This window comes from Thermobia domestica, chromosome 15, assembly GCF_964235325.1.
Source record: "Thermobia domestica chromosome 15, izTheDome1.hap1.1, whole genome shotgun sequence".
NCBI lineage: Eukaryota > Metazoa > Arthropoda > Insecta > Zygentoma > Lepismatidae > Thermobia > Thermobia domestica.
Window position 1 is genome coordinate 171,156,168 of NC_137468.1, and position 25,084 is coordinate 171,181,251.

The following is a 25,084-nucleotide window of genomic DNA, read 5'->3' on the forward strand; positions in this document are numbered from 1 at the left end:
AGTGATCATCATGAAGTTGTTCACACGAAATGCCGCTACGAAATCATACACGAAAATTATGCAAACGAGAAGCACCACCCCACTACTCGTTTCTTTCATTCAATATCAATCGCTATAACCACTACTCAGGCATGTATGAATACGACAACTGTATCTGATGCTGACTTGTGCTGAGTCACGGAAGATACTTTTGCTACGGCAGAGCTAGAGCCACCGGACTTCGTTTGTGGCACTGATTCCACTAGATTTTGTGGCATTCAACTTTAGAGCATTACCATTGAAGGATTACTCATTGAGATAACAAGATATTGTGGTTTTTCTTTATTATTACAACGGCATATACATTATGGATGAACGAGTTCTTCGAAAACAATGATCTTAAAACCTCAACTTTTGGAAGAACCATTCATTTCTCCCCGATTTGTACCTGAAAAATAGAAGAAAAATTTAGGATAAGTAATACGAATAATTTTACGTGGCAATACATTTGATTTTTATTAATAAAAAAAAACTAAATTTTTACTCCTACGATATGAGCTACAATATTTGGCGTCCACTATCACGCACAATTTGCGAATATTTTGTACATTAATGATTAAAACAAGACGTGAAATAATAAAAAAAAAATAAACTAACGTCTTATATATAGCACGCACCCTGTACGATAAAGGATAATGAATGATTGTGACAATTCAAATTACAATAAGAAAAAAAAGTAAAAGGGAAAAAATCATGAACAGATATTGTGCACCACTAATCTAAAAAATTGATAATATTTTCACAGCTTTTTAGACTCCTGAAATTAGATTAGATTATCTTCAACCCACGCAACTGTGTGCTGTATACTACAAAAACAAAAATTTCTTGTAAGCTAAACCGCTTTTAAATTTGACTACCAAATAAGCAGAAAAGAGTTTAACATAATTAGCTTCATAAATAAAATTAATGAGAAAGCTGTCTCATATGCTGAATAATGAAATTTTCAGAGTTCTCAAATATTAGCCGTAAAAAGCTAAACAGTTTAAGATTTCACCCATCACTGTTTTATCACTAAAAATTTCTGTAGAAATGTTAAGGCGTGAAATATCTTTGGAGCTATACGAAAACATTGCTTCGATATACAAACGTTCACACCAGTTGAAAATATCCGATTAATCAATGCTGATGACATCTTACAGGCACAATTTGTCTCAGCAAAAATTCAAACGAAAATTTAATTTATAATAAATTCTCAATTTAGTTGTTCGCCAGCTTTAATTTTCTTTAATCCATTTTCAATTTCACAAGTTTTTTTTTTTTTTTTTTTTTTTTTTTCGTAGTACGAAATATTTTAAAAGCTGAACAAATAAAGATCATGCATACACGTACCAGATACACACGAATGTTCACGAATGTAAATACAAGATTTTTATATTAAAAATTATCAATCAAAATCTCTTACACTGACATCCGGGGAGGGTATGTTGGAAGAAGAGAACGGTATCAACAACTTGTCTCAAACCAAATAGTCTGCGTAGGAAGACAAATTGTAAGATGAGAAGTGACATAAATGAACAGGGGTGGTGCCATTTATAATTGACCTTTCCATAGAATAACATACTTTCTCCCATGGCAATGTATCACTTATTATGTCTGTCATGATTAAACCTTCAGCCATGAGACAGGTGCTTAGGGAGTTAGCACACGGTTGTTCAACGTGTTTGTAATAATGGTACGCTCACTTGTGCCACTTCGAATTATTTTGCAAACGGAGTCTTTCAGTGTAACTACACAGGGTGTTTCAAAACAACACCGATAACGTTTGGAGATGATTCCTGACATTAACATAAGACAAAAAGTATAGACCAGCCTGGGTGCATAAATGCTTCCTTTCGGAGTTATAGGCTACCGAAAACATGAAAAAAAAAATTAACTTTAAAGGTCCATAGCTCCAAAACTATGGGACATACCATAGTCGGGTCACGACTTCACTTAGGAACTAGTATGTGCCCTATCTAAATATTTAAGTTTCGGAATGCTGTGGTACTTCCGCAACAATATTTATAGAGGTAGTTGGTGAGTACTTCAAATTATGTGCCCATGGCCAAACTCCCTTTATAAAAATTGTTGTGAGAGTACCTTAGGATTCTGAAACATGTAGTTTTGGATAACGCCCATATTAGTTTCTCAACGTTCGCGGACAAACGTCGAACCAGATGTTTCCCCCAACTTCTAGCAAGATTTGCTGATGACTCAAACCTGTCTGCAAGACAACCGTAGCAGTGCACTGTTCTGTCTAGGCGAGGATTTCATTTTTCGACCACAATGGCCAATTCTTCCATTATTTTATCCAACCTGCTTCCCGAATCTTGGCCAGCTGTCTACCCACTGTACTTTTATGCAGTTGCATAATCCGGGCTATTTCAGCATTAGTTTTGCCACACTCACTTGATGTTTTAATTCTAGTGGCTTTCTGGATGTAATGCCACAAGTTTTACCCATGTCAACGTCCGATATCAGTAATTTATAAAAGGTAAATCAATATTTGTGGGTAAAACTATCACTTTCAAATTTGTCAGTTAAAGTAACTACTAGAACAACACAATTACGTAACCCAGGGCATCTACACAAGTAAAGAAGCAGAAACCATACTGCACGCTTGGAACGTGGATTACCTTATTGAGCGCGAACCTCACTGAAAGCAACATCGAGTCATCAATTAAATACACATTTAGCATGATGGGTTTGTGTTTCCTTTCCCACACATTTTTTTTTTTTTTAAACATCATCAATTGTTGTAAAAATACGTAACTTCTGTGAGTAGATTTGGATTCTATATAAACTTTCCTTTAAGTTGATGTATATACCATCGTATGTAGTGCATATTTAGGCAGAAACTTCTTTGAAATCCTTATGAGTAAAATTCCCAGGAGTTGCTATTAATTTTTCCATGACTATATATATATATATATATATACAGGGTGTCTCGAAAGTCCCCTGACATAAGGTAACTGTTATCAGAGTTATAACAAAATGTAAGAGGGGAAAACCATCTCCAAATATGATATTTTCAATCTAAAATGAAGGATTTTTTAAAATCGGACGAGCCGTTTGAGCTGTACACTCTTTATGCACCCAATGTTAAATGAAAATGCAACGTTGCATTTACCTGGCACAACAGAAGCGAGTAAAGTGTCTTTTACGCTAACATGTCGATGGCCGCCCCCATTTCAAACAGAACTTCATTCACCTATGTTGTGGGTCCAAGTAAATGGCAACGTTGGATTTTCATTTAACATTGGGCGCATAAGGAGTGTACAGCCCAAATGGTTCGTCCGATTTAAAAAATTCCTTCACTTTAGATTGAAAACGTATTTGGAGATGGTTTTCAGTCTTACATTTTGTTATAACTGATAAGTTACCCTATGTCAGGGGACTTTTGAGACACCCCATATATTATATTATAAACACCGTGAATGTGTTGTTCACGAAGATAGTTTTATATTAGATTATACAGGCTGTTTCACATACAACCGGTACGCTTCACGTACCGGTTAATCATCTCTCTTAATTGCTTGTGGGGTGACAACACTGTCTCGAAAGTTGGCTACACTGCATTTTATCGGAAAGTTGAGTGCAGCAGTATGTTCGTGCGTCAGTTATGGGAAGCTCGTATTGTTGAGTTGTTACAACGTATTAAGTGAAGTTTCCACATCAGCACCGTGTCCCCTGAAGACAGACTTGTCAGTAGAGGCCTTTGGTCCCAAGGGGTACACTGAAAAGCAAAGTATATGCTGAGAATCCTTACAATAGACGATTTTAAACGGAGCATTAATAGAGAAATTAACATCACGCCTGCATAAGTACAGCGTGTTGCTTGTAACGTCATCAAACGAGGTCAGCGAAGCCTGGATGCTCATGACCGCCACTTCCAGCATCTCTTATAAACAAGTAACTGTTTAACATTAATATTATCTATTCATTGTTGCAAGTGTTACTTGAATCTTGTGATTGAATCGTACCAGTTTTATGTGGGACATCCTGTATGTTACTTTTTATCTATTTATCTATCAGGGGTACGCTATAACAGGTTGTATAAGAAAATACTGAGCCTTTGGAGGTCAAAGCTGAGAACACATTTACTGTGATTTGAAAAGAACATCATGGAACGACATATAAACTAGTTTGTTCTATGACCTGGGATTTCTAGTCAAAAAATTGTGACCCGAGGTTTTAACAGGTCTCTTTTGAAACGAACTCAATTCAAGGAGTACTGCAGGGCGAAACAAAATTATTCTAACTGTACCCTGTCCGTTCTATACGGTGGATGTATTAAAACCTCGCAGGCAAATTTTCTTTCTGACAATGCGGTCTGGCGTTGTCAGCGTGCTATATGACACCCTTTCTGTTGATTTGTTCCGGCTGTTTCTTTTGACTCACTACATGCACTCGTACTAATTAACAGTATTGGTATGAGTCTACCGTTCTGCTCGGCGTCTGCAGCTCGTCATGCACAATGACCTTCCAAACCCACTAAATGCACAGAATAACCTTCCTGGCATCAGTGTGGGCTTTGAAACAGATTGTGGAGTCTCCTCACTTCGACCGCAATCTTATCCGTGCTCGACTTTTGCCAGAAATATTCCTGTTGTGAGTGGTCGTCAACAGTGACGAGTTATCTTGGACATTAAAATATCCAGAAAAAAAGCGAATGAACAATCTTTTGGCTATTGCTTTTGATAATGTGTTGTTTATAAAGAGCAAAATTTCTTCACGTGCCCTCGCAACATTTGCACCTTCATCGAAATAAAATTGTAAAATGTAAGTCCATGTTTAGCAGGAGGTTCACTGATCTTTACCGCACAATATCTTACGTCTGATAAGAATTCCCACACTTTTTGCACATGCACTAGCTTCAACTGAAATGACGTTAGGCCTGACCCTCTGCGACCCATATACCCTCAGATTTACGACACTATAGTGACCGCGACGACTAGTGAAGCCTGGGCTCTACATGAATCATAGAACTGCTTTCACTCACATGTGATACACCAGAAGAATTCGGTACGATTCGTGGAGTTACCTTTTGAACGCACGTAAAGGGCAGAAATGCACCAAAAATGCTGCTAAACTTAGAAGACATTGCGAACGAGGGAAAAAGTACAACATTTAAAGAACACAAATACCAACAATTATTCGAACTAAACGGTAAGAATAATAGTAAAAATACAAAACAAGAACAGTAACAACAAATCGAAACATACGGACAATCCAACAACACTGCAACCTCAGAACATGTTTCTCGTATAGCGTGAGAGAACAATGAAATGAAATCTAAGTTTTACGTCCCACGATTATGCCGGTTAGGCTAAAGGAGAGATGAGAGATTAGTGAAATGGTGGAATGAAGAAAGTGGGAGGAAACGGGAGAACCCCGAGAAAACCCACGAGCACGGTGTTTATCCACCACAAAGTCCACACTGCGCGAGCTGGGATCGAACCAGGAACCCCAAGCACCGGAAGTGAATGCTCTACCACTGAGCCACCGCGCCCCCAGCGTGAGAGATGAGACTGACAAAATTTCATGGGTAGGAGTTGACAACTGGGACACACCCTCGCGTTCTATAAATCTAGGTCAAGCTTCACGACTGCTTGCGAGAACTAGCATCATCATCTCGCGTGCCAAAGGCTCAATACTTTTTAGATTATCTGATATATCAAATGAAAGAAAAATTTATTTACGAAACATTTTGTTATGAGGTCCAAGGCCGTAGAACTGAATAATCCAAGGTAAGAAATAAAGGGAAACATACTTGTTCTATAGATAACGGCGGCCATATTTGATATGACACCATATTGGCTGAAGCTCAAGATAGATATCAGAGGACTTTTAGGATATGACTATTCGATAAAAAGATTTAAATTTCTGAGCTTTCGGCACCTATGGGCATGTTAGACCGTCATATATGAGGGAAGACGTCCCTCGGTGATCACACTATCCGGGGAAAGGGAAGAACGAAAGGAAGCGCCCTGGGACCTATATGTTAAAGGTACCATCCTGGCATTGGCCTGGTGTACATGAGGAAAACCCTATTGAGGATGCCTGGCCTGAAAAAGCTTCTTACACTTTTTCGACCGAGTGTCTCCACCGGGAATCAAACCCAGGACCGCTCGCACCGAAGGCGACAGCGTTAGTAACTACGCTACGCGGGGACCACTATTCGATAAAAAGAAGCTGTCATGTTCGGATTCCCTACATACTGTACTATGATAACGAAACTTCTTTGCAATAATTGGCAGCAGGCTTCGAAGAAAGAAAAAAAAAATCCACTGATCACTCATTGATGATTTTACCCACCTATCCTACAAAACTGAATAAATGCGAGATCACTATCTTAGTACCTAGAAATTCCACAACTATGATTCACCTTAGTGATTGTGCCAGATCATGCAAAATACTACACAATTTTGAAGCAAACTGTCTCGTCTATATCTAACAAAATAAAGAAGTACCATTAACCGAAATTATGACAAGTACAAACTAGTTTCGAAATTTTGGTTGCTAAAAACGCTTAAAAGAAAGAAATAATAAAAGCTATTCAGGTAGGTGATTGTTGAGATGTCAATGCCAACAATGAAAGTAACTAGACATAATATTACTTATAAAAGGAACTCACCTTGCAACCGGAGCTGAAACGCAAGGTGCTCCTTTTCTATGTTAAATAAGCATTCTAGAGCATCTACAACTAATTATGTTTATTTCCTATTCATAATTGGTAATACTCAATTCAGTACGTTATCGTGGACATCAAGTACGAATGTAACCTTATTTTAATATCAACCAAAGAGATACTCGTACGACTGTTACAGCTTTGGGAAACCAAGAAGAAATAATTTCTTCTGGTACTATGACACTGTCTTAATATATGGCTAATTGTCAAAATGCTACATATGGGAATGTAACACTATCGAAATATTAGCCAAAAAAATACTATCTATGGATCTATATTTGTTTCTCTTGCTTTTTTACATGTTTACATGCATTCTTTAACCGGCGGAAGAACATGGAACTATCAAAATCCGCTTGCCTCCTCATAACTAAAACCTCTTTCTACATCTCGCATATATAATACAGAAAAATCGTGTTTATATATACGAGGAGGTATGAAAAGGTTCGTGCAATCATCTAGAAGGTGAACTTTGCAGCCCCTCTGACATGCATTTTATAGTTAGGTTCTTGTATGTTCATGCAAATTCTGGATTCGTTACAACTTTTTTTTCTTTTTTCTTCAGGTAAATCACTGAAGGTGTGATGATTAACAGGCCTTAACTCCATCTTTAGACGAAATCAGCAAAGCAGATCCACGAAGAGATGAAAGCCCATCCTGAGATGGTGTCCAAGTAGAAACGGCAATTCCAAACGACACAATCAGTGCAGACGCCTCTTGATCTGGAAGACCACTGATGATGCCGCCTTGACGGAGACAGTTAAGATGATCATAATGAAAGACAGGAGGATAACCGCTGAAAGTGTTGTGTGCGCAATAGATATGAGTAGGGGCACGAGTTTTTCGCACTAAGAATTTGAAAATTTCGCGTTTCGTTTTTCGCATTTTCCTAAATAAAGTTTCGGATATTGTAGCTTTTGTGGAAAAGAATTTCCTAATATTTTTACAATTTTTCCTTTTATTCATAGATCACTATAAAAATAAACCATTAATTACCTAAAAACAAAATACACTGAAGATTTCACTTGACAATGTCAATTTCATTTATAGAAAATTATATTTTTTCAAATCAAACTAAGAAATATCAGTAACTAAACTTACTATGGGTAAGAAAGTTTTGCTATCTTCTGAAAACACAGGCACAAATTACATTTAAGCATTAAACATAAGCATGTTACATGTTTCCACATATTCCTCCTTCATTGTTGTACGTTTGTCACTTACCATCAGAGCATACTTGGGAAAAACATCCCTCACAATTGGCATTGCTTGCTGGAAGCCACACATATGTAAGTGCATTTACAACAAACTTCAACCAATCATCACTTCGAAACTCACCATCCAGCTGCGATGGTGATAGCTAACGGAAAACATGTTCCCTATAATCGTGTCCTAATCTCCCAAAAAATGCACAGTTCATGCCACGTTCTACCGTTGTCAGCGGAAAACTAGCGCTTTAAAAGTAGTGAAAACTTATTTTAAAAAATTCGCTTTATATTGCGTATTGTTAGAAATTTCGCGCAAAACTGCCAATTTCGCGTTTTATCGTGCAACGGAAACCAATGAAAATACACATATATCATCATAAAACGTCAAGAAACTGAAAATTATTTAATTCTGACGCATTTCGTTTTATCGCGCATTGCGAAAAATTCGTGCCTCTAGGTATGAGTTTTGGGTGTGCCTGGAATATCATTCACAACCAGCTGCATCTTCAGATGTGTCAGCACGAAGGGTGAAACGACTGTTTACACCTTTCCAGAAGAGAAATCGCGAGGGAACTGCAAGAGAAATCGTGCACTGCTATTAGGTGGATGGACTTTTTAGCTAGACTAGTGACAATAGATTAAAGTTGGTTTATCTTTATGACCCAGAAACAAAGTAAATGAAGGAACAACGGAAACACCCCTTCCACCGCCACATAAAAGGCATAAGTGGGGAAGTGCCGCCAAGGTGATGCTTTCAGTTTTCTGGAAATGTGAAGGGGATATCATGACAAATCACTTACCACAGGGCTAAACTATTACTAGTACCTATAATTCTTATCTCCTGACTAAGTTACGAGAGGTACTGAAGAAGAAACATCGTGGTTTGGTCACAAAAAAGAGTGCTGCTGTTGGCAGACAATACACCAGCTCATTCCGCCCATGCATCCATGATGAAGGCAGTAGAACTAGGATATGAAATATTGCTTCACGGCCCATACTCAGCGCCCCTTTCCAACGTGAACTACAGTTATAGTGCAAGGAGCGTGGATTCACTGTGTCCAAAAATGACATATCACGGGTGCTAAAAGGGGCAGGCAAGGCGAGGCATGGGATGATTCCTGTGGGGCAGAAATAGGCCAACTCCCGGCCTGCCACTAGCCGCACACGAGCTACAATGCGAGAAGTCGGGGTTCTGGTCACCAGGGAGAATCAACCCACACAGTGGAATATCGCGAACAGGCTACAGACATCATTGAAGACAATGCACACATCATTCACCGCGATTTGAAAATGAAATGAAGTCTTTAGTGTTACGTCCCACGGTTATGCCGGTTAGGCTAAAGGAGACGGTGATGAGAAGTGAATGGAATGGTGGAATGAAGAAATTGGGAGGAAACGGGAGAACCCCGAGAAAACCCACGAGCACGGTGTCTGAAACTGATAAAGCGACGAAAGGGGCGTGTTCATAAGCTCTTTCCATGACACATCCAGGTACGTCGCACCAACTGTCGAAAGCTGTATGAGCGGTACCTGACCGGTGAAAAGTGGAAGTTTGTTGTAACACTGGACGAGGCATATGTTTACCTTGATGACTGTCACAAGCCACGGGCAATTTTTTATCGATCGACAGGTGCGAGGGACTTTCAAAGATGGTTTACTGAATGCAAGTAAGGTTTTGACACAGGTTTCATGATCACTGCAAGCTGACCATACACCGTGTAGCCAAAAATAGGAAGGTGAATTCGGAATATTATCAAGCTAACGTTCTGACAGCCATTTATTGACATGACATTCTCCATTTCTACGGGAGGGACAAGAATCGTGTGTGGGTGCATCAAGACAAGGCGTAAAGTCACACATCACGCTTAACCCGCCTCTTCCAACAAATGGCAGCAGAAACTGGAATTCGTGCCATTCCATTTACAGACATTCCAGTTAAGTCCCCTGATGCATCACCAATGGACTTATGCGCCTTCGGCCTCTTGCAACGAGCTTTGTTTCACAGGAGACCCAGCACAGTTGAAGGGCTATAGAAAGCCTGTCAGGAAGAGTGGTTGCGGCTTGACATTACTACATTGCGTGCCGGTCTCCTACAGTGGAAACTTCGCTGCAGATGCAGGGACACCAAATAGAGCTCTCTCGCCGGTGACGACATTCTCTCTCTTAAGGTAAGTGCAGTTTGAAATCTCACCACAGATCGGAAAGCTCTGTATTGTAAATTTTTTCCTCTTTTTCTTTCAAAGCCTTAAGTTCTAATTCCTTTCTCGTTCCTTAAGCTTCTTTATTTCTAATATTTTTTTCAATTTTATTTTTAATCTTTGAATCTGTCTTGACTTTTTGAAATGTTCTTCATATCTTCTGAAAAAAAAAAAAAAAAAAATCCCTGACATTTTAATTTCCTTTATTTTCAAGCTGTATGTGTGACTTCTGTATTTCTACACTATGTATGCAAGAGCACAGTCAAAATTACCTAGGCTTTCTCCAACCATTCAACTACTACCTTCCTTGATGTGGACGCCAGACCTGAAGAGCAACTGACCACTCGAGATTGACAGACATCAAATGCATACACAGTATGCTGTACCTCCATTTCAACAGCATCCATACACAAGACAGCCATTTTGAATTCGCGCTCACTATTCTCAATGAAGCTTGCACTATCTTCGCTTCAAGTTGGTTTTGTGGTGGATACACCATGTATGTGGGTTTTCGGTTTCTTCGCACTTTCTTCATTCTCATCATAATCTCCTTTAGCTTTGGGGTATATTCGTGGAACGTTAAATTATACAAAAATCTTTTTCCTCCCGTACTCCCCCCCCCCCTCTCGATTTGATGAAGTATTTAACGAACGTGCGTACAATAAGACTTTTTTTTTTTCCACCAATGTGTTATGTGATATTTTCATTGCTTCATTGTAAGGTGGCCCGCTTCGGGGTTAAAAAGGTCTAGCTGGATTGAGTTCTGTAAAAGGGCATCAGTTCACAATAAAACTATGGAAAATTACAAGAAAACGTCCTTTAAACAAGAATCATAATAGTTTGGCTCCTAATGCAGTCATACAAAATGCCTACCGATGCTAATACAGTTATTCTTGTAACTCGTTTCAGCAGTTCTACGAAAGTAGTTTTGAATATATATATATAAAAAAAAGATGCCCTTCCAGCAGAACTCGATTCAGTTCAGATAGTACTTGCAATTTTCCTTTTTTTTTTTTTAAATGGCGGTATAAGTAATAAAAGTTAAAAAGTCATCGACTGTAACATGTCTGTATATTAAATATATATATATATATCCATGCACTTATAGAGGGACCATTTAATCATGGTACTATCTGATATCTAAAATCCATTATATAAAAATAGGTCATCGGGTCATCATAACTGATCTTTTGGGTCATCGAGTCACAGGAAAACGGTTGAACCGACTGGAATAAAGTGAATATAGTTTTAAGTGAACGGAGGTGTCATAAATGAAGCGAAAAATTGAGTGTCTCAAGAGTCCGTCAAGTTAGGAAGATGAAACTCGGTATATAGACTCTTCATTAAAAATAAATAGACGTTTTCAAACTTTCTAGTTTTAAGGGCACATTTTTCTATACTCGTTTTTTCTTTATATTGAAAGCGAAACTGCCGATCGCAAGGCCGTAGCCTAAGAGAAAGGGTAGAGAGAGGGTTCAAAATTTATGAATGAAGAAAAAAAAGTATCTGATGAGCCCATCAAGTTAGAAAGATGAAACTCGATATTTAAATTCCTCATTTAAAAAAAAAAGGGGGACATGGCCCAGCGTCTCTGAAAATTTCCATTTTAGGCAAGTAGGAGGAATTTTCTATGATCTATATATACAGGGAGGTTTTTCCTTTTTTTTTTAAAGTAACCAACTCGATTATTGCTAAACCACACAACACATACGAATATTCTTGTTTGAGGGAAACATACAAAAGCATAGTGGGAAGTATTTCTGTGCTACTGGTGATGCGCGTAAACTCCGTTCCTTCCCGCTCATTGGTCATAAGTCCACCCAAACATATTCTTTTGGAAGATCTGTGAATTGCATGAATTTTCTGAATCAGATACTATGACGATGATTTGATGCATTTCGCACAAATAGGAACAAAGTTACAAGGAATGATGATGATTAATGCGATTGAAAATTTTTCAACTGCTTCAATATAAAGAACGAACAACTTACGAGAACAATGAATACGAACGGAATTTTTTGAAATACTTATGCTGTGACTTTCGAAATGTTGAACAAAAATTTAACAATCGTTGGAGCCCAATCTAAGATTAGTTATGAAACCGAATCATAACTTTCATAAATGGGTCCGGGAGCTCATGTAGTTTGGAATCCCATGTTAAGCTATAAGTTCAGTTGGAGGCTAAAATGGATGGAATTCGAATGGGGTTTTGGAAAAATAAAATGAAATCTAAGTTTTACGTCCTATGGTTATGCCGGCTACGCTAAAAGAGACGGTGATGAGAAATGAATGAAATGATAGAACAAAGAATCTGGGAGAAACCCCGAGAAAACCCACGCACACGGCGTTTGTCCACCACAAAGTTCACCTGGCGCGAGCTGGGATCGAACTAGGGATCCCCATGCACCAGTGGTGAACGCTCTACAACTGAGCCACCGCGGTCCTGGATGCGCTCTGATGAAATCAATGCCGTTACTACCCCTTCTAGATTTGTCCATACGAAATTATGTTCCCCATATGTTGGGGTACCTACTCCAAAACACACAGGGTATTTACTATGGAAAACGAATCCCCATTATGTATACCACTTACAGAATTGTCATGACCCAAGCGATTGGCAACTTTGTGGAACGACTACTCAGCCTCTCGCAGGCCTACTATACGGTCACGCTCGAGGTCACTTAAAGCAACATATCCTCTACACCAGGGTTTCTCAACGTTTTCCAGTTGTGTACCTCCAAAGCACATTAATAACACCGGAAGTCATAGGTACTATTAACAGCGCCTCGTGTACCACAGGTTAAGAAACCCTGCCCTAGACTAAATTCGTTCGAACCAGACGATACTTTAAATGAGTTTTCCACTATAGTATATGATTATTCCTAATGCATCGTATAGACATGACATAATGGTAAACGACAGAATTAATTAACCATAAGGGATTTAAACAATTTCAATGAATCAAGTCTTCCAATATTTGAGGACACAGAAGAATGCTGCACAGATTAGGATTCTACATTTTTCAAAATACAGCACAGAAAGAAGTATGGAATAAATTTTCACTGAAGCCCTGAGGAGAAAAAAAGTAGGCTTCAGTGAATATCTAAAATTACCTTATCGCAAGGATATACACATACAGCTTTGAATTTTATAGTTCTTGATAGTATATTTTTAAAAAATCTTTACTTTCCACTAACTGTAGGTAATCTTTCCTCGTGAACCAGGGATACATTTTTCTGTAAATATAATGTTACATTTAGAAAGTAATTTCATACCTTTCTTCGAACTTTACTTTTGCTTGGTACCTCGCCTTCTTCCTTTTCATTGGATCCTTCAAATCTTTGATGTTTGTTTTTTCTAGAGCGATATCTACAATGTAGCGAGTAGGCATCAAATGATTGTAGTTGAAAACCTGAAAATATGACATGACAAAGTTAAGGCAACACTACACACATATTAACTAATTTGTATCTAAATTCACTAATTATAAATTTAGATTTCAGTATCTGCGCTCATAAGACAATGCACTCTATCAGAAGTCTGAACACCATACTCACGATGTAAAATGAAATGAAATGAATCGTTAACATAAAGTTACGCCCTGTAAACTTGAAGAGGTGAGTGACTAAATACAGCAGTCGAGTGCGAATCTCAAACTCGGTAAAAAGTCTTGACATACAACCAGAGCGTCGTTCGACCATGTCCCCTTCTCTCCACAAATCTGAGGAGATAACTGGATCTAATTGAATACGTTAAATATAATTTTGAAACAAATTCTACCTCACCTTGATAAAGTGATGAAATTGGGTACCACTCGGAAATGACAAATTCTGGTATTTCACAAGTAAAGGGTCCAAAAGGATGAATCCAATTGTGGGATGAGACATAGTGCGCCTGATAGAGGATATGAAAATATGTGTATGTGCAAATTTATAGCGGCTGAGCGCCATAAGAAACGGAGGTGGAGGGGGTCAAAGTTGGTGGTAGAAGATCTATGCTATGTTACAGAAATACATTAAATAAAATGTTGAATCGTAAAAATAGGGTAAAATAGAAAACGCAAATGGTGGTAGTTCCACATATTGGCAAAAGAAGAATGGGCAGAGTATATCACGAGTCTCCGCCGCCATCTTGAAATCCATCATTTTGAAATCTGTGATAATTTTTTAAATGGAAAGGTAGTCATGCGGCACATGTCTTAAGACTGAGTTTGATCAGGAATTCAATGCTGCTGTCCGTTTTGTCATATTACTAACCGCTGATGAATTATGGACTGTTTTATCCCTTTGGATACCATCGCAACACATGCTCGCAATGACCACCCTGTGTGAAAGAAAGAAAGAAAAAACTGTTCTTCCAGACCGGAACAGTTCTCTTCGGCACTAAATGAAGCAAATTCAAAGTAATGTTATAAATAAAAATGTAATAACATACAACTTGGATATCAAGTTTCACTGTTAGTTTTCTTGGCATGTAGCCATGTTTAACTTAGGTCTACATGTGTTTTCGTGGTAATACAAACTTTCAACATACGATATCAGTTTCGTAAATAACTATAAAGATGATCCTAAATTTTCAAAATAAGTACAGATAACGATCATTAAAGTTCATAATTGACTTTTTGAAAACACTAACTCTAATTGAGATATCACATGACTACCTTTCCATTTCAAAAAATATAACAATTTCAAAATGGCGGCGGAGGTTGGTGATCTACTCTGCCCGTTCTTCTTTTGCCAATATGTGAAACTACCACCGTTTGCATTGTCTTTCACTATTTTTACGATTCAACAGTTTATTTGATGTATTTCTATGACATAGCGTAGACCTCCCACCAACTTTGATTCCCTCCGTTTCTTATGGCGCTCAGCCACTGTAACATTGCACATACACATATTTTCACATCCTCTATCAGGCGCATTATCTCTCATCCCGCAACTCGATTCATCCATTTGGACCCTTTACTTGTCAGATAGATAAGTGAACTAGTTTCAAAATTACACAGTTTCCGAAAGTTCTCAAAATCTGCGGGAGTGACAGGTGTTTGAAACTTGCGGACGGCAAAACACCTAAGGCGTTGATTAAGGTGTTATTTTAAAGCTTACGAAAAGAGCTTTCGAATAATATACAATATAACCCTATAGAATTATTAACCAATTGTTCCCAAACATTTCTCACCCAAAATTCAAAATTTTGAATTTGGTTTTCTCAAAGTTATATTTTGAAACATTTCAAAATAATTAATGATTGGAATCTTACGAATGGATCCCTAAAGTTCTATTTTGGACACGAGTTTCCATTCCCAAACGTGGAGCTGAAAATCGCTTTAATTTAATTTCTTGTAAAATGAACGGAAATAATAATTTTAAGACACAGGATGAGGCGCAAATCTATCACAGGACTAGCGAGCAAACCACTGTTCATTCATTTATAGCCAGTGACGACGCCAGGATGCAACGGGTCCGCTATTCCCTGGTCACTACGTCTGCGTCAATTGTATTATTGCATTGTAGATCAAATAAAAACTACACTTTTCTATATACATAAGAATAGCACCCCCTTCCCCAGAGATTTTATTTGCCTTCGTTTGTCCTCTACACATTATTAAAGAGTTGTCATTGTGTCGCGTACTATAAGAGGGAAACAAAAGAAGAGTATGTCAGTTATATTGTACTTTTGGAGCGTCTCGAACACAACTCTATGGCTGTGCACTGCTTTCAGCACAAACCAGTTTAGACTGATATATTGCTATTCTGATGGATCTAGACTCAGTGCGAGGAAAAAAGAAACTTTTTCAACTTTTGTTTACATAAAAGCTCATTTTGACACAGGCCGAACATCATTTTGCTGTAACAGCTCATGGAAAGAGAATAAAGTTTGGTCGCACAGTCAAGTGGACAGCCCGAGTTTGCAGTGTCAATATAATAATACAATTCTTCATCAGGGCAAATTTCTTACTGGGTACCAACAAACTTTACTGGAGCGCACTTTACATTTGTTAGTCAAAGAGAGGTCACCGTTACTGGGTACCAACAAACTTTACTGGAGCGCACTTTACATTTGTTAGTCAAAGAGAGGTCACCGTACCAGCAACATTTCTACAAGAGTGCTTCAACAGATAATAGGAAGCACAAGCAATTCCTGGGATACAGATTTCACGTGTACTCTTGCAGCATCAGGTACTCCAAAACGGTCTGTAAATAAATTTTCCTATTTCGTTTTGGAACAGACATTCACCAAATTCTACAAGCTGGCAGTGGCAGACGTAAAGAGACGCATAACTGCAATCTGTAACAGGGGGTAACTTGCATATGTTTTGGAGAAAGAAAGTATCTCTATTTCAACTCGCCCATCTCCATCTTTTGCATAGCCTGGGAAGTTAGATGTTCTCTGGATTCATGCACTAGATATACTGTGTAAGGTGAATTCTGTAACCCCAACAGGGCGACTATGCATCTTACTACAAGTTCACTCCAGACTAAGTTGTAAACAATATCTAGAAGTTTAAGCTTTCAAATATGGAAAGAAACCTGGTAAATGTTATTGGCACTGTGGTATATTATTAACTTGATTTTAATATATATATATATATATATATATATATATATATATATATATATATATATATATATATATATATATATATATATATATATATATATATATATAAACAAATGTTCCAACGCTGATCCTAAAATAAAACTGAGGACACACAACAGCCCGATTATTAATTATTATTGGAAAAATTCCAAACATGACTGAGAAAATCAAATTCATCTTTTTGAAAATAATTTTTATACCATTTTAAAGCTCTCTTCGTAAACTTTAAAATGCCATCTTAACCAATGTCCTGTGAATTTTAAGAACTTTGGGACCTATAATTTAAAAACCGGCTCACGAATCAACTTGAGCTTTCCGCTTGTTCCACACACATTATATAAAATATGCAAATATAAAATATGACTGCAATCTGTACGGGTCGATCCGAAACCGTGTCTGACTTAACATGGAATAGCTCTGTTGTGTTTTTGATATTTCACGGCACAGAATTTTTCGCAATCCTGGGAAAGGAATAGAAAAACACTAAGAAATTGGGGGAAGAATATAAGTATATAGGCTGAGTACAGGGTTGGCAAAAACTTTTTTCTTTTTGCATTTTTTTTTTTTTTTTGGTTTAAACCAGTTTTTGTTTTTCATTTAAATAATTTGCTCTGTGTGTTTATATTACATATGGACAAAAATAAGTTTGTTTCGCCTTAGTGTTATTATGCAACAACGGGGTTATGCTGGAAGAGGTCGCATATACTTAAGGCGGAATCCAAACCGCTTTTTGGCTTACATCCAAGAGAAATTGCCCGGTTTAGATTTGAAGCCGGGACTGATTGGCCACAAATGAGATGAATCTGCCGACTCACGAAGGACTCCTGATAAAAATACGTTGCATGATCTTTGCATACTTATTAATATAATTGTTAAGGGTCATTTCAGAAGGATAAAAAGAAACAGGTGTACAAGTGAAACCATCACACAGAATTATATATAAATCGGGAAACTCCCGCCTTAGCTATCGGGAAATCATTTTAAGGTCAATATATCAATCAGTACACTAAAACTGAGGTATTAAATTACAAATTTAGTATGTAGATATCATCCAATTAAATTAAAACAAAGTCCAATCCAAGCTAATGTTGGAAGCTACGTAGGCAGTCGATAAATTTTGACAATTGCTACCAATACCGTATATTGAAGGAACCTTGACTTCCTTATAAAACAACAGCCATTCAGGCAAGCGGAAATAACGATTTGGTTTCGTTTCGTATATCTAGACTTAACATCCTTATGTAATACGGAGATTATCGAGTAGAAGACTTTCGCTTAAAGTGACATCCGAACCACTACTTGGTTTACACTTGAAAGAAGGGTTGTGGTTCAACCGAGAATTGAACATAGGAAGCCTTTGTTAAAAGGTGAAAAGGAGATAAAACTAATGCAGATGGTTTGATATGTGAAACCATGAAGTTCACACGATTTAAAGCATTTTTCGTTTATGTTTTCTTTTTGGTTTAAACCAGCCAACCAGTTTTGAGTATGACGCAAAAGCATTCTTCGCCTTCTAAAAAAATTATGATGGATCGATCACCCAGCACAAAATCTGTATCTTAATAAGAAAGCTATACTTTACATTACTCACGTTTCCGCTATTCTAGGCTTCTTACTATAGTCAACTAACACTTAATAACAGAATAATTGTTAAAAGCTTGTCAAAATTACAGGTATACGTAACTCCTTAAACCACCAAATGTTACGTTGTTCAAATCACCAGCGAATCAACATTTAAATTTTATCCATAGACTGTAAAAGATGTATAAGAGCAAAATTGTTTCTACTTATTGTTACATTAATTGGCTAATTATACACTGATTCAGAGTACTATTCTAACGGTAGTGTGTGGGACAAGGAGTCGTCGCAGAAAGAATTGGATAGTTAACGACTAATGCAGTAAACCGGAAAATCAGTTCTGAATCTTCATGCAGTCGCTAATTTTCCTTCTAATTTCATTGCATCTATATCTACATAAGCTGATAGAATAAAAAATAAAAGATTGATTCCTCTATTCATATTTGGCTTGAATATATTTTTATTACGAACGTTCCTTACCATTACATAATACTGAAAATTATCAGAACCCCACAGTTTAACCCTGGAATACCAGGCATTTCACTGTGGACCGGGAGAGAGATTGAGGAATTTAAAGGTCCACTGAAAGCATCTAGCGAAAATGAGATTTTTTAAAAGCATGAAATTTATTTCAATTGAAAAGTATAAATAATTTTCAACTACTTTACCTATCTAGCTTATTTATCTTTCAGGGAACAAAACAGCGTTTGTTACATATTTACAAATATAAATTGCGTATGCAAACATTCTTTTGCCGTAAAAATAACACAACACATTCGTAAAACTATAACAGCTTTGCAAAATGGTATCCCAATTGCAATGATAAATAGTGAAGGCGTATGCAATCATTTGTAGATTAATTATGAACACTTATCAGTTAAAAGCAATAATTAGAAAAAGTACTTCCTAAAAATCAAAGTAACCGGTTAAACCAAAGGGTTAGGGAATTACTTTGTATCTGCTGCAAGATTTCTCCCCGTATTATTTACTAAGAATATACGAGGAAAGTATTTGTTATAAGAAAAATATTTTACACAAAATAAAAGCCCGAGTACTAGTAGGTCGCATATATTCAAGAATAAAAACACAAATTTACGAAGTGTGGAGATTTTGTAGCCTACTTCCTTCCCAGCCCGGTGTTCCTACGGTTAATCAGAGCGTAACATATATCATTCTTCATGCAATATATAGCTGGAATTTTATAAATACGCACGAATTTATTATAAACATACCAGTGTAAACTAATACAATAATCAACTTGTATCATACCCTAGTAGCTAACAATGTGGTATCATTTCAACACGGCTACTGAAATCATATCATACCTAGTTATATCAAATATTGTCACAAAGTTTGGAGTGGCGCTGTAGGCATCCGGAGTGGCACAGTGCTGCCATCTGTATGTAAAGCGGAAGATGCATGTAGTGTGTGTGCAGCCGGGATCATTGCATCATCTCACAACCAGTCGATTATACGAATCACCTATAGTTCATTCAAGGAACGTTCAGTACCTCATGTAAACAAATACACGTGGTGATTGTTTCATTTTATTGGTTAAAGAGCCTTGCCGCATCCATGCGGCAGAAGAAAATAGTCCATTGTCAACTAAGCTGTTTTTCAATGTTTTCGTTGCTTATAAGGCTCATTACCAGAAATACAATTTACTTACAGTAAAATAACAGAAACAACACTCTATCTAAGAACTAAATTTAATTAATGCAATAAAAGAGAATACGCATGCGTAGAAACTTGGTTTGGCCCACCTTATGCGCGAATCACAGTTTACAATATGGCTGCGTGCGGGGAATATGCAAAACGCCGACAGGGTACAAGCACGTGCTTCTCGAAAGAAGCGGTGACCGATAGCCAATCATCCGATGACTGGCGGAGTAATACCATTCTACAATGTTTACATCAGGATCAGAAGGTTCGTTGAATGAATTTTAGCAACAGACTACTTCTGGAAGAATGGAATTGGAGGTTGTGTTCGTAGTGTAAGTTATTTTCCCTTTTTTCTATCTTGAGCTGTGAATAGGGTAGTAAACTTGATGTCCCATGAGGGGACAATCTATACTATTTGTTAATTCTGTAAAAGCGAAAAGCTGAAACTTTTAATAAACATATTTTGTTTAAATTGAATTTATGATTCAATAGCTGGTCTTTTGTTTTAATTATCATGACCGAAGTTAACAGTTGAAGCATTGTATCTCCGAAAGATTTAAAATTCACTTTTTAAATAAATAAATAAATAAATAAAAAAAGATTGAAACAATAAATAAGTGCACATGTTTAAGGAAATAAAGTGAGGCATTATCATAATGTAAAATATTATTAACTTATTATGTTATAGGATTTGAAATTAAATATACTAACTGAACTGTTTCGATAACCACTGTTACCTTCATCGGTAGATATAGCAAGGTCAAAAATCTTACGCAGACGTAAACTCTGAATCTTCATAAGAAAAATTCAATAACTTTTGTTACGAAAATCTGATTGCTGTTAAACCAATACACAAAGAATTTCTTTATATAGAGACTTATAGAAGATACTAGAGTCTATTACACTATGCTATCTCCTGAAAAGCACTTTGGAATCCTTGGTACGTATAATTTCAGACGTAATAAACAAAAATATTCAACATACAATAGTCAATTAAACAGATTATTTTCACATGATTAAGGATACATTCTTTCTTTAGCTGATATGTATTCCGAAGCTTATATATCCTAGAACGTGAGGCTTGGCTAGATTAGTTTAAATATGTAAAACAACTCTCCATCATATAAAAACAACTAAAATTCACCAGAAAATGATCAAAACCTGACCACATGTAATATGAAAATACCTAACTCTTCTTTAGTTTTGGGTGTCACAACTTTGGGAAACCAAGGGGCAATGTGTTTCCCTTGGTACTATGACATTGTTATTTTGTTGTACGGCCAACATTTAGATGATTGTTACCAAATGTAAGTAACAGTCTTTCTAAGACGGCCGATCTTTCTCCATTAAATGCTACCTGGAATAGACCCTCTTATATTCTCATATTCCCAAACATATGTATATGAAACGTATCCACAAACGGAAAATCATGTGAAAACGTCTCACTGTAATTACTGACAACATAAAACAAGCTCAATATGTTGAATGTGCATACTTTAAATGGTAAACTTTCTTCAGAAACAAAACCTACAACCTTAGTTCGAATTTACAACGATATCCTTGTGTTCTACGTACTTCATATACGAAGTCTGTCGAAGAAGTATCCAACCTTGTTTTCGGGAAAACTACATGGCGTAAGATGGCCAAATTTTGGGGCATGGAAGAGGGATCCATAATATCTTCAGCCTGCATATAGCGTTACTTTCATCTGCATCATCTGCTGTAGAGTGGTGGTTATGTTGAGTGTTTTGTAGTCTAGGAGCGGCTAAAATGGTAAGGACATGGGTGTACGGATAGGACACTAGAAAAGAAGTCGCCAAGGAATGACAGCTCGCGAAGACCCAGAAAATGGTCGATAAGTCATCTGTTGTGAGAATGCCCTTATCGAATGAGAAATATGCTTATGTTCAACAACGTACAATTGAGAAGAATTGTATGTTTACTAATAAATGAATTAACTTACCTTAACAAAAGGTTTTATCTTCGATCTTTTGTGAATCTTCGCTTTGCTCATCCTCTTAACGACTTTTCGTGGATATCGGTCAATCCCAGCCACCAAAGCATGACCATACTGCTTGTCCTGCGTACCGTCATCACTGTTCTTTAAGATAATCGCCTTTTTACCTGCGTATCGGCCACTAAGGACCAATACGACTCTTCCTTGTCGCATAATTTTACCCATGGCTATGGAAAAGAATACCAAAGGCTATTAGAAATACTTCACTTTACAATCATTTTAAACTTCTAATTACGTAACACCAAAATTTTATACACTATCAAAGTCAACTTGTAAAAGTAATAATAACTAACTATGGCTTATGGAACCCGGAGGTTCAATACCGCGTTCTTAAAAACTCTCTACTGACTTCTATCCTTAGCCAACTGGATCCAGTTTCTATTTTCTATTCCTAGTTCTGCGAGATTGTTAAGGGTGTTTGTTACAAATTGTGTTCAGATGTTGCTTATTTGTAAGTGTATGCGAAGTACGGGAGGGGATTGAGCCTTTTCCTATGGGTATCTTATTAAGGTTTAATTCTTCAATTGTTAAGGATGTATGTTCCTTGTAATTGTGAAACGGCTGGAAGAAATAAGACCTCTAGAAACGAAAAATTTTCAAAGTGCATTTTGTTAGTTCTAAATTACACTAGCTTGAAACAAGTTATAGAAGAGGGAACCTTATCTTCTACCATTATCCTAATATGAACGAATCGGTGAATCGTAGGCCAGTTAACAGATTGAATCGGACGCTCATAGGACTGCTAACAGTTCCTGTCGCACACAACACTGTCGCAAATAAGTTTGGAAAAAAACACGGGAAAACCCACGCACACGATACTTGTGCACGACAAATTTCAATTCTGATGTGGTTTTGTGGGGGCAGAGAAAAGGTGCAAGTAATAGGTAACCACATGCAGCATACCTAGTACAAATGAAACGTTACTCATCAAATTAAGAATTTAAAAACACTAACACTATCCATGTATAACAATTAACAGTCTTATGAAAACGCCTTATCAGCACACCTATGGTGATGGTTTGTATGAATGTACAGCAAGTATTATCTGTCAGGAAAGTAAATGTACACCTGTTTTTCGAGTCTGGCATTCCTGCTCTCCATCCGTGGAGAGTATGAGAATTAAATCAATCAAATGTTTACTGAGGGGCAAAAAGTTTAATCTGAATAAGACATTGCAGAGGGACACAAGCTGTGAATACGAATAGTGCATAGTGTAAATAAAGGACGACACCGAAAGAGAAAGCCAGACACAGCTGTTGAACTTAGAAAAAAGAGTAAAAATTGTTGAAGTGGGAACATAAAACACAAATACAACAAATACGCCGAAAACTAAAAATTCACCATGCCATGATCTTGGTGTAGTGGTTAAGATGCTGGCTTACAAACGCAAAGGTCGCCAGTTCGAATCTTCGGTGAGGACATTTTTAAAAATTTTTGTTTATAATATACTATGCAGCTCATGAGAGGTGGTAAAAGAGATAGTATTTAGTCTTTCGTAGCAATTATTATTGGTAAGGTTTAGTACTGATAATACTTTTTGTTTTGTTTTTGTCTTTTTGTCTTGATAAAAGTAAAAAGAAAAACATGGAAGTAGATCATACTCATGGTTATTAAAAATACAATTTCTACATGCCTTACGCCTCCCGACCACGTTTCTACGTTAGCAAGTAAGAGGTTTGTGTTTAGGTTAGGCTGGTCAATACGTTTTGCAAAGGGGCCCGGTTTAGCTCTGACGCACCACAGGTGCGAGAAGGGAGCAAAACACTTTTTCTCTCTCCCTCTGTGTGTCTGTTTATCTATCTATCTGTATATATATAACGCTATTTGTGAATGCCGTAACCACAATAATTTTCAGCGGATTGAGATGAAACTTGGCACAAACATTAATTTTTGAAATATCTTCAGTTCGTTAACCAGAATAATCAGACGAAAATGTTCAAAATGGCGGCCCTTTAAACTCGTAAAAACTTCCAAGGGAACCAAATTTCGCCCATAAATGGGTATTCAGAAAGTTTGGATAACTTTTCCTCTTTGACTGAAATATTTGTGTGCAGAGACTTATTGAAATATTGGACCCGATTAATCGCATAAAGAATGTTCACGCCCTTTTTTTTAGTGTCAGTTTTTTTTTTTTTTTTTTGCAGGAGGGGGTTATTTTCGTAGTGATGATATGAAATTACACATTGAAAGTGAAGTAACTTGTGAAACGTGTTATTTGAAAGAATCATATAATAAATGTGCTTTCCTCTAACACCGAGAGAGCGTGAATGGCGAGGAGTGTTATTTGATTTGCTTTTTAGTAACACATTGCATTGCAAATAAAGGTAGGCAACATTAGTGGTAAGTAAAACAACAACAACAATAATAATAATAATAATAATGATAATGATAATAATAATAATAATAATAATAATAATAATAATAATAATAATAATAATAATAATAGGTGTTGTTTGTGGCAAGGCAATATCTCCTCAATTCTTCTTCAAACGTAATGATTGTAACGCCATATCTCCCTTACAAACAAAATATTAGAAATTTATATCGAAAGAACGGGAAACTGTTGAGTGATGGGAGCAACGTTGGACAGTATGCACTCATAGTACTCAGAAAAATAAGCGATTTCAATGAAAAATGAACGAAGAGTCATTGTCATGGGTAGTCATGGAGCCAAGCAGAGCCCTCTTTAGGCAAAATGTCGATAACTTATATCGAGAGAACAGGAGGTGATAGTGAGATGGGACCAACGTTGGACACCGTGGACCCATAAGGCGCATTGAAAAAATTAGGGGGGCGGGCGCCAGCCAGCCTTACATAATAATATAAAATTATATTGTCGAAATACACACACGAGTTAGCTAGTAATATTTCATATTATTATTATTATTATTATTATTATTATTATTATTATTATTATTATTATCGACAGCGTCTTTTCATTACGTGTGCATGTTTGACGTGAAGCCAAAGAGAAGATCCAACATTCATAGAAAGAATAAGAATAGCCAGTTACTTTAATTGCGAACGACGGCGAAAAATACGAAAAGAGACAACCTTAGCGAAAAGAAACAATACTTTCTCTCAAATGGATAAAAAAAAAAATGAAGCCGAGATA

General features: G+C 36.9%; 1 protein-coding gene across 2 annotated transcripts in view; it reads right to left on the reverse strand.

Moving 5' to 3' along the window:
• Positions 1-306: 306 nt before the first annotated feature.
• Positions 307-25,084, reverse strand: part of RpL27 (ribosomal protein L27) — a 39,746-nt gene continuing 14,968 nt past the window's right edge. For both annotated transcript variants that reach the window (XM_081740415.1, XM_081740416.1), the window contains exons 2-4: positions 21,916-22,136; positions 13,388-13,524; positions 307-427 (exon numbers count right to left, since the gene is read on the reverse strand). In XM_081740415.1, coding sequence (XP_081596541.1) covers positions 379-427; positions 13,388-13,524; positions 21,916-22,134 — 405 coding nt within the window. In that variant the 5' untranslated portion in view covers positions 22,135-22,136 and the 3' untranslated portion in view covers positions 307-378. The remainder of the gene's footprint in view (positions 428-13,387; positions 13,525-21,915; positions 22,137-25,084) is intronic.